This window comes from Podarcis cretensis, assembly GCF_951804945.1.
Source record: "Podarcis cretensis genome assembly, chromosome: 6".
Lineage (NCBI taxonomy): Eukaryota > Metazoa > Chordata > Lepidosauria > Squamata > Lacertidae > Podarcis > Podarcis cretensis.
Genome location: NC_137175.1, coordinates 22,571,841 through 22,587,009, shown reverse-complemented (window position 1 = coordinate 22,587,009; position 15,169 = coordinate 22,571,841). Strand labels below are relative to the sequence as shown.

At 46.7% G+C, this 15,169-nt stretch overlaps 1 protein-coding gene across 1 annotated transcript; it reads right to left on the bottom strand.

Moving 5' to 3' along the window:
- Positions 1 to 5,097: 5,097 nt before the first annotated feature.
- TP53RK (TP53 regulating kinase) lies at positions 5,098 to 7,708 on the bottom strand. The gene is made up of 2 exons (XM_079979974.1): positions 7,222 to 7,708; positions 5,098 to 5,655 (listed from the first exon to the last, which is right to left on the bottom strand). Exons 1-2 carry the CDS (start codon positions 7,472 to 7,474, stop codon positions 5,174 to 5,176), a joined length of 735 nt encoding a protein of 244 aa, XP_079836100.1. The 5' UTR covers positions 7,475 to 7,708; the 3' UTR covers positions 5,098 to 5,173.
- Positions 7,709 to 15,169: the final 7,461 nt, after the last annotated feature.

The following is a 15,169-nucleotide window of genomic DNA, read 5'->3' as shown; positions in this document are numbered from 1 at the left end:
GTATTTGGTAACATTTCATGCATCTCAGTAGATGGTAGTTAAGGAACACTTCTCACTCCCGAAGAGGGAGGTCGCCGGCTCTTGGTGGGGTTAAAGGTAAAGGGACCCCTGACCATTAGGTCCAGTTGTGACTGACTCTGGAGATACAGCGCTCATCTCGCTTTACTGGTTGAGGGAGCCAGCATACAGTTTCCGGGTCATGTGGCCAGCATGACTAAGCCACTTCTGGCGAACCAGAGCAGCGCACGGAAATGCCGTTTACCTTCCCACCAGAGCGGTACCTATTTATCTACTTGCATTGGTGTGCTTTCGAACTGCTAGGTGGGCAGGAGCAGGGACCGAGCAATGGGAGCTCACCCCGTCGCGGGGATTCGAACCGCCAACCTTCTGATCGGCAAGCCCTGGGCTCTGTGGTTTAACCCGCAGCGCCACCCGCGTCCCTTCCCCTAAAGGAGCAGGTTCGTAGTTTGGGGGTACTCTTGGATCCTTTGCTGTCGCTCAAGGCTCAGGTGACCTCAGTGGCCTGGAGTGCCTTCTATCAGCTTGAGCTGGTGGCTCAGCTATGCCCTATCTGGACAGGGATAGCCTAACTACTGTTGTCTATGCTCTGGAAACCTCAAGGTTAGATCACTGCAATGTGTTATACGCAGGGCTGCCACTGAAGACAGTTTGGAAACTTCAGCTGGTGCAGAATTACACTGACCTGGTCTGACTGCACTGGCTGCCAATTAGTTTCTGAGCCCAATTCAAAGTGCTGGACTGCAATACCTCAAGGATCTTCTGAGGCCTTCCTTCGTGTGCCCCCTCCTCCAGAGGTTTGGAGGGTGGCAACATGAGAACGGGGCCTTCTCTGCAGTGGCTCCCCATTTGTGGAATGCTCTCCCCAGGGAAGTTCGCCTGGCGCCTTCATTATACATCTTTAGGTGCCAGGCAAAAAACAATCCATTTTAACCAGGTTGATCCCATTTACATCCTATGCCTTTTAAAAATGTGATGGGGGGGGGAGGTGGGCTATTGGCTTGTTTTTATTTTTATTAGGTATTTTGTGGTTGTATATCTTGATTTTATTCTGTGAACCGCCCTGAGACCCCTGGGTATAGGGTGGTTTATTAAATAAAGAAATAAAGAAAAATGAAAAAGAAGACGTAATGTAACGTGTTGCGAGATGGCATTCACGTCGGGGCCAGAAAGGAGTTTGAGGTGCCATTCCGACGTTCATTTATTTCGGAGCAACCCCAGCTTGAATTCATCAGACATGCACATTTGATTACTTTGACTGGCTAGGCTGGAACCCGGAAGTTGAGGAAGGGAGCTTGCTCGCTGCCATCTGGGGCTCTATTCAGACGTGAGCGCTGCCGAAGACTAGGAAGCAGGGCGCCGATGGCGTGCTAAAACTATGCCCTGGCCGGTGGAACCCGGGACCCACAGGGGAAGCGGGCACTTGGCCGGGAGCCGTTTTTCTCTCGCAAGTAAGTGAATACGCCTCGGGCACGAGCAGCCCGGGGCGCTAGGACGCTTGCACGGGGAAGAGCAGCGCACAGCCGCCTCGAACTCGCCGCCCTCGCGGCTGCTAGTTCTCAAGGCTTCGCGCGCTGCCGCTGTGCTATTTCGGAAGTCACTCCACGCCCCCTTCAGGGGAGCGTAAGGAATGCGTCGTCCTTTCTGCGCCCGAATGGAGTGATGCTACACGTGCTCTGGCCGCGCGTCTCTCCATTGCGCTCGGTTGTCTGTTCCTGCTATGCCCGCGAGCGGGTCCATCGATCCCTCTGCGTCACACCGCTGGGTTGGCTGTCAGGTAAGAGTGCACAGGAATGCAACTCTGAGCCTGCAGTCCTCTGCGCACTTGCCCCTGTGCATTAACTCGGTGGGGTTTACTTCCGAGTAGATATGCAGCCGCCTCTCCAAACTGCACGGTGGGACCCAGGGGGTCGGTGCATCTTCTCTTTATAGTTGCTGCAGAGAGAGGCAGGGGGTGAAAGCAGCATATTGTTTAATTTCTGCCAGCCAAACCAAAAGGAAGCACATCAGAAAAACATGTTGCTTAAGTCCAGGGAATTTAATACAGAAACATGATTATTATTATCATTATGTTGTGAATCACCCAGAGATCTTTGGATGAAGGGTGCTATACAAATTTAATAAATAAAATAAAAACGTTGGCAAATTCTGAACCACCTTCTGTAATCTCTGCTTAGAGCTGTTTCCTGAGAGGGAACCATACAGCTCGCTCCTATGCATATTGACAAAGTCTCACTGCACTCGATAATTACTTTCAAGCAAATGCAGCCATCACAGTGTAATCACTGAGTTCAATGGTGCTTCTTTCCCAGATAAGAGGATAGAATGCAGTCTTCATCACATTTACATTGATGGGAAGTAGCACATGTGAGATGCATTTCTGCCAATGCCAACAGCAGACAGAAACATTTCTATCAGCTGCATCATGTTGCCTCCAGTATACAGAGGCTGGGTTCTATAATGCATTTCTGAAATGTTTCAGTAGTTGGAACCCTAGCAGCTGGTCAAAAAAGACAAATGGTATGTTGATAACACTTATCTACCTCTATTTTGCTCATTTGGGGCATTTGATTTCTTCCCTTTCTGAACTGCACATATATATTGAAAGATGAGCATAATCACAATTTCATACAATCTAGTTGTCAAGTGAAGGCTAAGCATACTTTGAATTGCAAGCTTTAACCCTCAGCCTTCCACATAGCTACAAGCCACTCCTAAATACACATACTTGCATCTAGTGAACAAAGATTTACTCCCACATGGTGGCGCTGTGGGTTAAAGCCTCAGCGCCTAGGGCTTGCCGATCGAAAGGTCGGCGGTTCGAATCCCTGCGGCAGGGTGCGCTCCCGCTGCTCGGGCCCAGCGCCAGCCAACCTAGCAGTTCGAAAGCACCTCCGGGTGCAAGTAGATAAATAGGGACCGCTTACCGGCGGGAAGGTAAACGGCGTTTCCGTGTGCAGCTCTGGCTCGCCAGATGCAGCTTTGTCACGCTGGCCACGTGACCCGGAAGTGTCTCCGGACAGCGCTGGCCCCTGGCCTCTTGAGTGAGATGGGCGCACAACCCCAGAGTCTGTCAAGACTGGCCCGTATGGGCAGGGGTACCTTTACCTTTACCTTTATGTATACATCAGTCTCAGATCTTTGACCAGATGCTCTTTGTCTTCACTCTGCTGCTTTGATGTCAGGTGCAGCCTGTGGGTGGAATTAGCGAGGGAAGAAGCTTTTCTACAGTGGAACTTGGTTGTCCTGCTTGCTTCCCCCGTCTGACTCATCCATCTTTGCTGCGAGTCCTGGAAGACCTGCTCCCTGCCTTGCAGACCATTTTCCACTGGCCTGGGAGGGCGGGGCCCTGGCTGACTCCAGCTACAAAAGCTGAGACTGAAGAGGCCAGAGACTAACTCAGGTGTCTCTTAGTGCAGACCCAGGTCATTTGAGCCTGACTTTCCACAGCCACCGCCCACCCTGAACCATCATTGGCAGAATTTGCAGCAATAACAGCAGGTATGTTCTATGCCATAGGTAGGCAAACTAAGGCCTGGGGGGGAAGATCCGGCCCAATCGCCTTCTAAATCTGGCCCGCGGACAGTCCAGGAATCGACGTGTTTTTACACAAGTAGAATGTGTCCTTTTATCTAAAATGCATCTCTGCGTTATTTGTGGGGCACATGAATTCGTTCATTTCCCCCCCCCCAAAAAAAAATATAGTCCAGCCTCCCACAAGGTCTGAGGGACAGTGGACTGGCCCCCTGCTGAAGAAGTTTGCTGACTCGTTCTATGCTTATGATATTTTTTTTCCTCTCTTGCTAATTATGCTGCTTTAAGATTCAGGTAGGTAGCTGTGTTGGTGCTACTGAACTATTTATTTATTTAGTTTTAAGTGTGCATTTTATATTTGACTTCCTTTAGTAATGTTTTATTTTGAATTTTTTAAAAAAATGTTACTTTGTTAACTTTGCTGCACTAAGTGTGCATTCTGTAGCTGACCTGTTTTGTAATCATTAATTTTGAAATCTTTAAAATATTTTAGTTTGCTGTTAATTATGTTGCTTTGAATGTAAACTTGACTTTCTTCTGTAATGTTGTTTGGGTTGCTTTATTTGATGTTATAATGTAGGTTTGTAAACCACTTTGAGATTATATATATATATAATCAGTATAGAAATGAAATGAATAATTCGCTGGAGCTGCACCTGCCATCAAAGCAGATTGTCTTCATCAAAGAGTATCCACCATCAGAGCAAAAGATAGACAATGTATGAGAGAAACCACCATTTCACATCCCCTCACTCTTTACTCTCAGTATACTTACTGTTCAATCCTAGCATTGTTGTCATATGGCACATTCCTCTACATGTTTACTTGTAAGCAATGCCCAGTGACTCAATGAGGCTTACACTCACATGTGTAGACAGGGTTGCAACACAACAGCCTATTCCTATACAGTGGTACCTCGAGTTAAGTACTTAATTTGTTCCGGAGGTCCGTTCTTAACCTGAAACTGTTCTTAACCTGAAGCATCACTTTAGCTAATGGAGCCTCCTGCTGCTGCCGCACCGCCGGAGCACGATTTCTGTTCTCATCCTGAAGCAAAGTTATTAACCTGAAGCACTATTTCTGGGTTAGCGGAGTCTGTAACCTGAAGCATATGTAACCTGAAGCGTATGTAACCAGAGATACCACTGTATAGTGAAGCTGACCTAAACTCATTGACTGCAGCAGGCTTAGAAGTGCCAAACTGAATCTGGCTGCTAAAGATACTTCCTTTAAAGGCAATTTACATTTGGCACAAGAGGTTGTGATGCAAACTGTGAGGTGAACAGGAGTCTGGCCATCTTGTACTGGCCAAAATGGGAGGACTATGTAACTGGACCTAAGAAACCCAACCTAAGAAATAATATCTGGCATTTATTTCATTTTCATATTCTTTTTCAATACTCATTTTTTCAGTCACCGGTATGAAACTGTTTGCTTCAAGAAAATAAGCAAATGCAAGTGGAATTGTAGAGTGCTCTAGCAGCCTCAAAATACTGTCATCAAGTCCTAAAACCCCAACATAGTTGTTGTATAAATACAAAGCAATGAAAAAGGCTAAAATTTCATAATATAACATAACTGAAGATATTTAAATACTCTTTGCAGTGCACACTGTGTTCTTTTATCCAACCATGGATCTCTTTCTTCCTCTGAGCCGCACTTCATCCAGTTTTTTAATAACTGGAGCTGATTTTTTAGACATAGCCGAGTACTTCTTCAAGAGTGCTTTGAACAGAGCTTCTGTGTTCGGGTGGGTGCTCAAAAAGGCTTTCTCCAAAACATACAAATCAACACCCTTGTCCTCAGGTAGGGCAGAAATAAAACTCAGTCCAAAATCTATTAACACCAGCTCCATCATTTTTGCTGGTGGTGGTCGTAGCAGCATGTTAGAAGTGGTGAGATCCCCATGCACAAGATCTTCATCATGCATATGTGCCAGAATCTCACCAATCTTCTCTGCTAGCAGAATAAGGTTGCTGGAATCATTTCTATATTGCTGTTCAGACATAATATAGTCCCGGACTGTAGTTGAGCCCACAATATCTTCAAGATATATACAATTGGAAACATAGTCCACAAAGTATACAACAGGTGCAGAGATCCCTAAAAAAGAAGAGTACAACCAAAAACAATTAGTCCTCAGCTTTGTACATCAACCAAAAATTATACATCATAATTAGACAGCTTCAAATACAGAAAAGTCTTCAGAGCAAATAAAGCTTTTTTGCAGTGAATGCACATGCAAGTTCAAGCATCTGTAATCAGTCATTCACCTTGTCAGGTAAAGAAAACTAAAGGCTGCTTCTGGCCAACCAAACCAGTTCCTGTACATAATCTACCTTAAATTATACTGGTTCTGAAAAGTTAAGAAGTCAAGACAAAGACTACCCCTGCTTCAAGTCTCCAGAACACATGCAAGAACACCTCTGTGTTACGGAAGCTGCAGGCATATTTCTCATTTAGTAGCCCTCACAGCTCTATAGTAGCCTTCACTGTGTTGTGGCAAGACAGTATAAGCTGCAGCTACGCATCTTAACTTCTTTTCTGTCACAGAATCCAAGGGATCTAGGAAGAGGGTGGTGTGTAGCGAGGCAAAGGAGCTAAGAGTGTGCAGCACATGAGGGGCTTTAAACCAATGGAGCCACCATCCATTAAGAACAACACAGTTCTATCACCCTAGCTATGAATAGTTCTGTCATTTCAGATTCTGAACTTCCTCAACAGACCTAGCAAAACTTTGAAGATAAAAACACAGCTTTTAGAAAATGGCAATTCCTTGTACATTCCTAGGCCAAGACCGCAGTACTCCCTGAAACATTGGTTTTCAACTAGTGGGTCAGGACCAACAGCAGCGGCACCAGCACCACCATGAAAATATATGGCCAAAAAAAATGGGTCTGCAAATGTGTGTTGGGTTAAAGGTGGGTCCAGGGCCCAAAATGTGAATGAGTACTGCCCTAACACAGAGGCACTGTTCAAGACATGAGTAATATTTTTTAAAACAATTAATGTCCTAATAATGCATTACTCTTAAGCATATTTAAAACCGTTTCTCCTTTTTTGTCATCCATTGGATGCTTCCTGTTTTTCATGTGTGCCAAACCAAGAGTTTGGGCTACCTGTGAGTGGTCAGAACAAGTGTATAGGATGCTTTTCATTGAACTACAAATCTCACGCCCCCATACAAAAATAGGGAACAGAGAAGGGTGGCTTTATTTTTATTTTAACAAGCCCACAGGAAAAAAAACATCTGTTAATCTTGGGGGTGGGGTGTTCTTTCCCCTTCCCCAACATTACCAGGGCACTTTTTAGGTCTACCAAGCAGACTTAAAATATATTTATTATCCTCCAACGAAAGTGAGCACCCTTACGAACTTTTGGAAGGGGCGAAAACAACAGCGGCGACCCTGTTTGCTGGGGCGCCTGCCTGTCCAAAACACCTGTGGCTTAGCCCACCGCCTTCAATAACCAGTCCTCAGCTTCTTTGCCTATTGCAGGGGGGGATTAGTTTCGGTCACTAACGAGTGGAATCGAGCTGCGTGGCTGCTTTGCTTGCAATTCCCAACCGCATTCCTTGCAAAGAGGTGGGCCGGCCATGCAATTTAAAGGAGATGGAATCCCAGCCCGCGCCCCTGCCCCGCGCAGTCCAGTCTCGAGGCGCGAGCCCACCTGCCCGCCGGCAGCGAAGCAGCGAGCGGGCCTCCTGCGCCGTCCGCCTGCGGCTCAGGCGCTCCTCCAACAGCGGGTGCCGGTAACGCTTCGGGAAGCGGTGCTTCGCCACAGTTGGCCGGCCTAGGAAGAGGCCCCGGTAGACCCGGGCTTCGGCTCCCTGCTGGACCATCTCCAGCCCCGCCATTGGCGGAACAGCCGCTGCCTCGGGCTCGGCGCCGGCCGCGCTCCCCTCAGCCAGCGCAGCCGCCATCTTGGACGCCAACGGCCGCTCTCTCCGAGGAGGAATGCGCCTGCGCCTTTCCTCGAGAATTCTTACGTACGGCGCGGGATCGGCGAGTTGGGCCGGCGGAAACAGCCGAGTCCGGAATCTGCACTTGCCGAAAACAGCCGAGACCCGAATCTGCACTTGCCGGAAACAGCCGAGACCCGAATCTGAACCTGGCAGACTTCGCAGGCCATTTGCTTCCTAGTTGAGCCCGGCGGTGCTTTCAAGGAAAAGTATTGGGCTGCAGCCTTGATCTCAGTCAGTGGGGCATAGCAGTTAGTGCACTTTGCTAGGATGCGGCCGTCCTTTGCAAGGTTACTGGGGAGCACTCCGTGGGACTTCTGGACAAGCATACTTTGGATCAGCTTGTGCATAGGGAATTGCCTTACACCATGGGTAGGCAAACTAAGGCCCCGGGGACAGGATCCGGCCCAATCGCCTTCTAAATCCGGCCCGCGGACGGTCTGGGAACCAGCGTGTTTTTACAAGAGTAGAATGTTTAAAATGCGTCTCTGGGTTTGTGGGGCATAGGAATTCGTTCATTCCCCCCCCCCCCATATAGTCCAGCCCCCCACAAGGTCTGAGGGACAGTGGACCGGCCCCCTGCTGAAAAAGTTTGCTGACCCCTGCCTTAGACCGTGTCTGACCATCTATCTATAAAGGCATGCCATACTAAATAAAAATCTCCTTGTTTATCTATGTCTCTCATTGATCTAATTTAGAAGAGTGGGGTGAGAAGTGGTTGTCTTCCACTCAAATTAGCGGAGCTGGGGGAATTTTTCGCTCTATAAGACACACGTTTTCCCTCCTAAATGTGTGCACGTGTCTTATGGAGCGAATGCAGGCTTCACGGCTATCCCAGAAGCCATAGCAAGTGAGAGGGATCGCTGCGCAGCACTCCCTCTTGCTGTTCTAGCTTCCGGCTTAGCCGTGCGAAGCCTCAACAGGGCACAGGGAGCCTCCGGGCAGCCCCTTTGTCCCTTTCCCCACCTCCCGCAAAAGCCTGGGATAGCCGTGCTCCCTTTAAAGAGCCGCGCGGAGCGTGTGTGCAGCTCTTGGGGGCTTCTCCCTCCTTGGGGAAAAGCCTGCAAGCGCCGCACACACGCTCCTCGCAGCTCGTGAAAGGGAGCGCTGAGCAGAGCCTGGGATGCGTACAGGCTCTGCTCAGCGCTCCCTTTAAAGAATAGGTTTTTTTTCTTGCATTCCCCCTCTAAAAACTAGGTGCATCTTCTGGTCAGGTGCGTCTTATGGAGCGAAAAATGCAGTATGTACAGTATTACCTGACCCGGTAGTTCCATCCAACATTTCCTCCAAGCAAAGTGGCTCATTACAATTCCTTAACCATGAATATAACGGCTTCAATATGCTGACGTGAGGGTATGGCACCCTCTGCTGACCAGTTCCTGAATTAAAGGTGCTTCCAAGGACAGGGGCACGTAATTTGCAAACGGGTTGCTGAGATGTGGGAAATGGGTTGTTGTTGGTAACGGGGTTTTTGTTTGTTTGTTTTTACTTGTCTGGAAAGGCTAAATCTGTACAGTATTAAATGGAGAAAAATCTGGGCTGAGATTTTGATGCCATCACATGGAGGATACATGGCTGAGAAATTTAGATCATGATGGAGGGATTGTGGAGGTAGCGGGGGTTAAATCATGGGTGCTCCGGAGCTTTCTAAAACAGTAGCTAAGGGACCATCACAAATTGAATTGGGACATTGTTATAAGAGTCTATATTATTCACCTGATGACAGATTTTGCATGGAACTGTATCTGCGAAGAATTGTGGGAAATGAACAGATCCTTTGACAATTCTGACTTTGCACATGACGTACTGACTGTTTCCTCTGGGGTACAATTTACATGATTTTTATAAATTTCAGAGTGGCGCTCCTGTGGTGGCTTTGTGCATTAATTAAGTCCTTTTATAACAATGATTTGAACCTGAATTTTATCATTGCAAGATACTACAATAACAACAACTCCTTAGTGGAAGAAAGAAGACCTGAAAATCAGTCCCATGTCTCTCTGTTTCTGTGCTGCCTCCATGGTAATCATTTTCAGTTTGTCATCCCAGCGACTCTAGGGAGGACACAATAGATTAAAACATTTATAATAAGTAGTTGAAAACAAGTAAGGTTATTAAAATCCAGTTGTGACAAATAAAGGAAACATGGAATCATAGAATTGTAGAGTTGGAAGGGACCACCAAGGGTCATCTAGTCCAACCCCCTGCAATGCAAGAATCTTTCACCCAGCATGGGGCTCAAACCCACAACCCTGAGATTCAGAGTCTCATGCTCTACCAACTGAGCCATCCCTCAATTTTATATTTGTTTAAAGAACTGTAAGTTGCCCAATGTTGTGACTTCTAGACCCTTTGTCCTTTTGTTCCTCCTACACATGTACTGAAATGATTTTCACCTATTCTCTAGGTAAAGGTAAAGGTACCCCTGCCCGTACGGGCCAGTCTTGACAGACTCTGGGGTTGTGCGCCCATCTCACTTAAGAGGCCAGGGGTCAGCGCTGTCCAGAGACACTTCCGGGTCACGTGGCCAGCGTGACATCGCTGCTCTGGCAAGCCAGAGCCGCACACGGAAACGCCGTTTACCTTCCCGCTGTTAAGCGGTCCCTATTTATCTACTTGCACCCGGAGGTGCTTTCGAACTGCTAGGTTGGCAGGCGCTGGGACCGAGCAGCGGGAGCGCACCCCGCCGCAGGGATTCGAACCGCCGACCTTTCGATCGGCAAGCCCTAGGCGCTGAGGCTTTTACCCACAGCGCCACCCGCCTTCCCTCAAAACTGAATCTGAGTTTTCCTGTCAAGAACCTCTGAGCATAGTGGCACTGGTCCATTTCCTTAATAAGATTCACAAATCAAGCAGGTGTGCTAGGTATAGGGCTGCCAAGCAACTCGTAACTACTAGGGTGATCAAGTCATCTTTATGCTTTTGTAGGGTTGGCAGCTGACCAACTCTTGTGCCTGTAAAAAGGGTTGCACCTGCAAGAATAAGAAAATCCAGCTTGTTTTGCAGCTTAAAGATAAACACAATTACTGGCTAATGCCTACTCTTAGAAGGAGAGCGAAAGAGGCTGGCTGAAACCCTTATGATTTTGTTGATTTTGAAAGGTGGACTTTGATTATTTGAGGCCCATGGTTATGATGTACAAAGGAGAATAGGGCTCTTGTGCTTTTAAAAGCTGTGCAAAAGTAGGACTTGTGGAAGAGGGGGTCTGCAATGCAGAGATGAAAAAAGCTGCATCACTCCAAAAATTCCCTGTTCTACACAATTGTTAAAGCTACAAGGATCCTGCCCCCTTGCCTTTCCCCCATTTCACCCCAGGGGCAGGCTTCACCAACTTGGTGCCTTCTATAAGGTTACCAGATTGTTTTCAATGAATGGGGACACTTTTCAATTTCCTACTAAATAGATGGATTTTGTCAGGGGACGGATTTGTAAATTCGGACACTGTCCCCGGAAAACGGGGACGTCTGGTGACCTTAGCCTTCTAGCTGTTTTGTGCTGGCTGATGTGCTGGCTGACACTGACGGGAATTAAGAATCATGCGGTCAAGTCAGAGTTGAGACAATGGAACGTCATTCCCCCCCCCCAAAAAAAAAGCAGTCTTACAATAACGAGAGGTTTTGAAGGATCAAAAGGAGCAATGTGACACAAAATGACACAAGAATGTAAGTCATGAGCTCTTTCTGTTTCTGCAGGACCTCCTGTCCTGCTTTGAAAGCAAGAGTCCCTAGCCCAGCCTCTCCCAACCTAGTGCCCCCTAGATGTTTCTGGACTAAAAGGTAAAGGGACCCCTAACCATTAGGTCCACTCTGGGGTTGTGGCGCTCATCTCGCTTTATTGGCCAAGGGAGCTGGCGTACAGCTTCCAGGTCATGTGACCAGCATGACTAAGCCGGCGTACCAGAGCAGTGCACGGAAACACCGTTTACCTTCCCGCCAGAGCGGTACCTATTTATCTACTTGCACTTTGACGTGCTTTTGAACTGCTAAGTTGGCAGGAGCAGGGACCAAGAAATGGGAGCTCACCCCGTTGTGGGGATTCAAACCACTGACCTTATGATCAGCAAGTCCTATGCTCTGTGGTTTAACCCACAGCGCCACTCGTGTCCCGTTCCTGGACTACATCAACCCTGATCATAGGCCATGGCAGCTGGAGCTGATGGTAGTTGTAGTTCAAAACATCCAGAAGACACCAGGTTGAGGGATGCTGGTCTGCAAATACACCTAGAGTTGTATCATTTAACCCAGATGTGAAGAAACTTTGAGCCTCCACACATTGCTGAACTAAAACTCCTAGCATCCCCGACCAAAGACCATGCATAATTTGCATTTCCTGATTTCTTTTGTGAATTCCTTCAAATTATTTTAAGATTCTTTGGTGTCATCTTCACAGATTCAAACTATCATTTCTGCCCTTCAGCAGTTAAAGCTACTGGAAAGTGCACAGAACCTACGGTCAAACCCCTAAGTGCCAATCACTATTAGCATAATGATTAACATCACTGAAGCAGTTGCTATGGTTACCAAACCCTTCCAGTCCCATTTCTGAATCCCTTTGAAAAACCACTCCCTTCAATCTTATTGGCCACCCTCAATGTATGAAGTCATTTTAGACCATTCAGAAGATGGTTGTCCCTCTCTAAATATACTCAGGATGCAAAAAACAATATTAAATGGCTCTTTTGAAATTGAAACTACAGGAGTTGAATGGGAAGCTAATCTTCATTTTGCAAAACATCTGGATAGCTTCTAACACTTTCAAATATATTTTGGATAATATGATTTTGAGAGGGAACAAAAGGAGCCCATGATACCCACATTTCAGATCAAAAGAGAGAGATTTCAATCATATTTCCAAATATGCTGAATGAAAATATAATTATTTTTACCATCAACTTCAGGTGTTTAAAAACCATGAGATAAGCTCCCCCTGCCACAGACTCTAAACATCAGAAAATGGGAAGAAATGTGCATTTGTTTGAACAAGGAAAACAACAGCCAAACAAGCTTCAAGAGCCCCTTTCTTGGAGATAGAAGAGCTAATATTTCAAATACATAATTGGATGTTTGTACATTATTATCAGACGAATACTTTGATTCCAAACACACTTGAAAAACAGGCCTGGAAACTACAGAGGAGGTAGAATTATTCTGTCAACCTTCTGTGTATATGTATCTATATATCTATTTCATCTCCCGTTTGTTTATTCACCTTTCTGTGGATTTGTGTGTGCTTCCTCCGTAATCACTATAGATAGCAAACAGCATACAAAAACTGTTACAAGGGAAATCCAATTCTCGTTTATCCCTTAAGATAGATAGTGTCCTATGGGGCAGGAGAAAAACAATTTGTTTTGACACAAGCAGAAAGAAAGAGCCATAAGGATTTTTTCAGAACAGTTCACTGTGAAATGTTATCAAACATTACATCTGTGACAGGGTTGAAGAGTCTGTGGTACCCCACCCCATATTTTTTGCTGGTTTCCGACATCCATCAGCCCCAGCCAACATGGCCACCGGTTGGGGGATGATGGGAGTTGGGAGTCTAGCAAAATTTGGAGAGGCACAGGTCCCTGGCCTATTTTACAGTATACAAATTAGCAACATCAGTTTAAAACAGTTGATACAGGATATATGTATATAGAAAGGTTGCACAATGTTGCAAAGGGAATTCGTGCAAGGCCTAATACATAATTGCTCTTTATAAACAGCTACATATTTTCAGATTACAAATAAATTGTTATTGTTATTGATATTGTTATTATAGAGCATAAGTAACCACATCTACTTCCTATGTAGATACAGAATGTGAAGGAGGACTTTGCCATAGTTCACAGATGGGGAACTTTTGGCCCTCTAGATTTTGTTGGACTCCAACTCTCATCAGCCCCTGCCAGCATGGCCAATGGTCAGAGATGATAGGAGTTGGCAGACAGCAATTTCTGTACACAGGAGAGCTTCAGATTTACCATATTTTTTGCTCTATAAGACGCACCCGACCATAAGACGCACCTAGTTTTAGAGGAGGAGAACAAGAAAAAAATGCTCTCTCCCTCTCTTCTCAGCACCTTTCCAGCAAAGTGGGAGGAGAAACGGAGCCCCTTCGCTGAAGGGGCGCTGCACAGCTCTCCCTCTCTATTTATTTTTTAAGAATATTACTCAAATGAAAATTTTGGCAGCAACTCCAGGGTTCCCAGCCGTACCTGGAGATGCCTAGGATTGAACCTCTGGCCTTTTGCATTCAAGACAGATGCAGTACCACTAAGCTACTGTCACTCACACAATTCTGGTGGCCAGGTGAAAAAGGGGGCAGGGCTCCTATGTCTGTAACAGAAGACGTAGAAGAGGGAATTTCAGCTGTTTCCGTCATGCTGGCTAATACACCCTTTGCCACACAACTATTTAAGGATGCATGAGTGCAGACCTCTTTCCCCCCTCAACATCCTGTGTGCCACTCATAGCTAAGAGGAACCTAGGAAGTTGCCTTAAACAGGGTCACACCATTGGTCTATCTAAGGTAAAAAGGTAAAGGAACCCTGGACGGTTAAGTAAGTCCAGTCAAATGCTACTATGGGGTTGTGGTGCTCATCTTGCTTTCAGGCTGAGGGAGCTGGCATTTGTCCACAGATAGCTTTCCGGGTCATGTGGCCAGCATGACTAAACCATAGCTGCCAACGTTTTTTAAGGGAAATTCCCTTATTCCAAATAGGATTCCCCGCAAGAAAAGGGAAACGTTGACAGCTATGGACTAAACCGCTTCTGGCACAACGGAACACCATGACCAGAGTGCACAGAAACACCATTTACCTTCCCACCACAGTGGTACCTATTTATCTACTTGCACTGGCGTGCTTTCAAACAGCTAGGTTGGCAGGAGCTGGGACAGAGCAATGGGAGCTACCCCATCATAGGGATTTGAACCTCCAACCTTCCGATTGGCAAGCCCAAGAGCCTCAGTGGTTTAGACCACAGCGCCACCCGCATCTACAATGACTGGCAGTAGCTCTCCACAATTTCAGACAGGGAGTCTTTCCCAACCTTACTTAGTAAAGGTAAAGGGACCCCTGATCTCGCTTTATTGGCCGAGGGAGCCGGCGTACAGCTTCCGGGTCATGTGGCCAGCATGACTAAGCCGCTTCTGGAGAACCAAAGCAGCGCACAGAAACGCCACACGGAAACACCGTTTACCTTCCCGCCAGAGTGGTATCTATTTATCTACTTGCACTTTGACATGCTTTCGAACTGCTAGGTGGGCAGGAGCTGGGACTGAGCAACGGGAGCTCACCCTGTCACGGGGATTCGAACCGCCGACCTTCTGATCAGCAAGTCCTAGGCTCTGTGGTTTAACCCACAGCACCACCCATGTCCCACCAACCTTACTTAGAAATGCCAATAATTTACCCTGGGACCTTCTGCATGCAAAGCAGATGCTCTGCCATGGAGCTATGGGCCTTCCATTTTTTGATGTTGTTGTGCCAGATTTTTGAGCTTTTATTTGCTGCTGTCCATTGAGCCACGGCAGACTGCAGTTCAGATTTTAAAAAAATACGCAAGGGAGATGCAATAATAGGACCATTTGCACAAGAAGTAGTTTGTTGTTTTAAGAGGGCTGCCTCAAGATGTGGAGGGCAGGGGGGTGGGCAATAAAATGGAAACAACC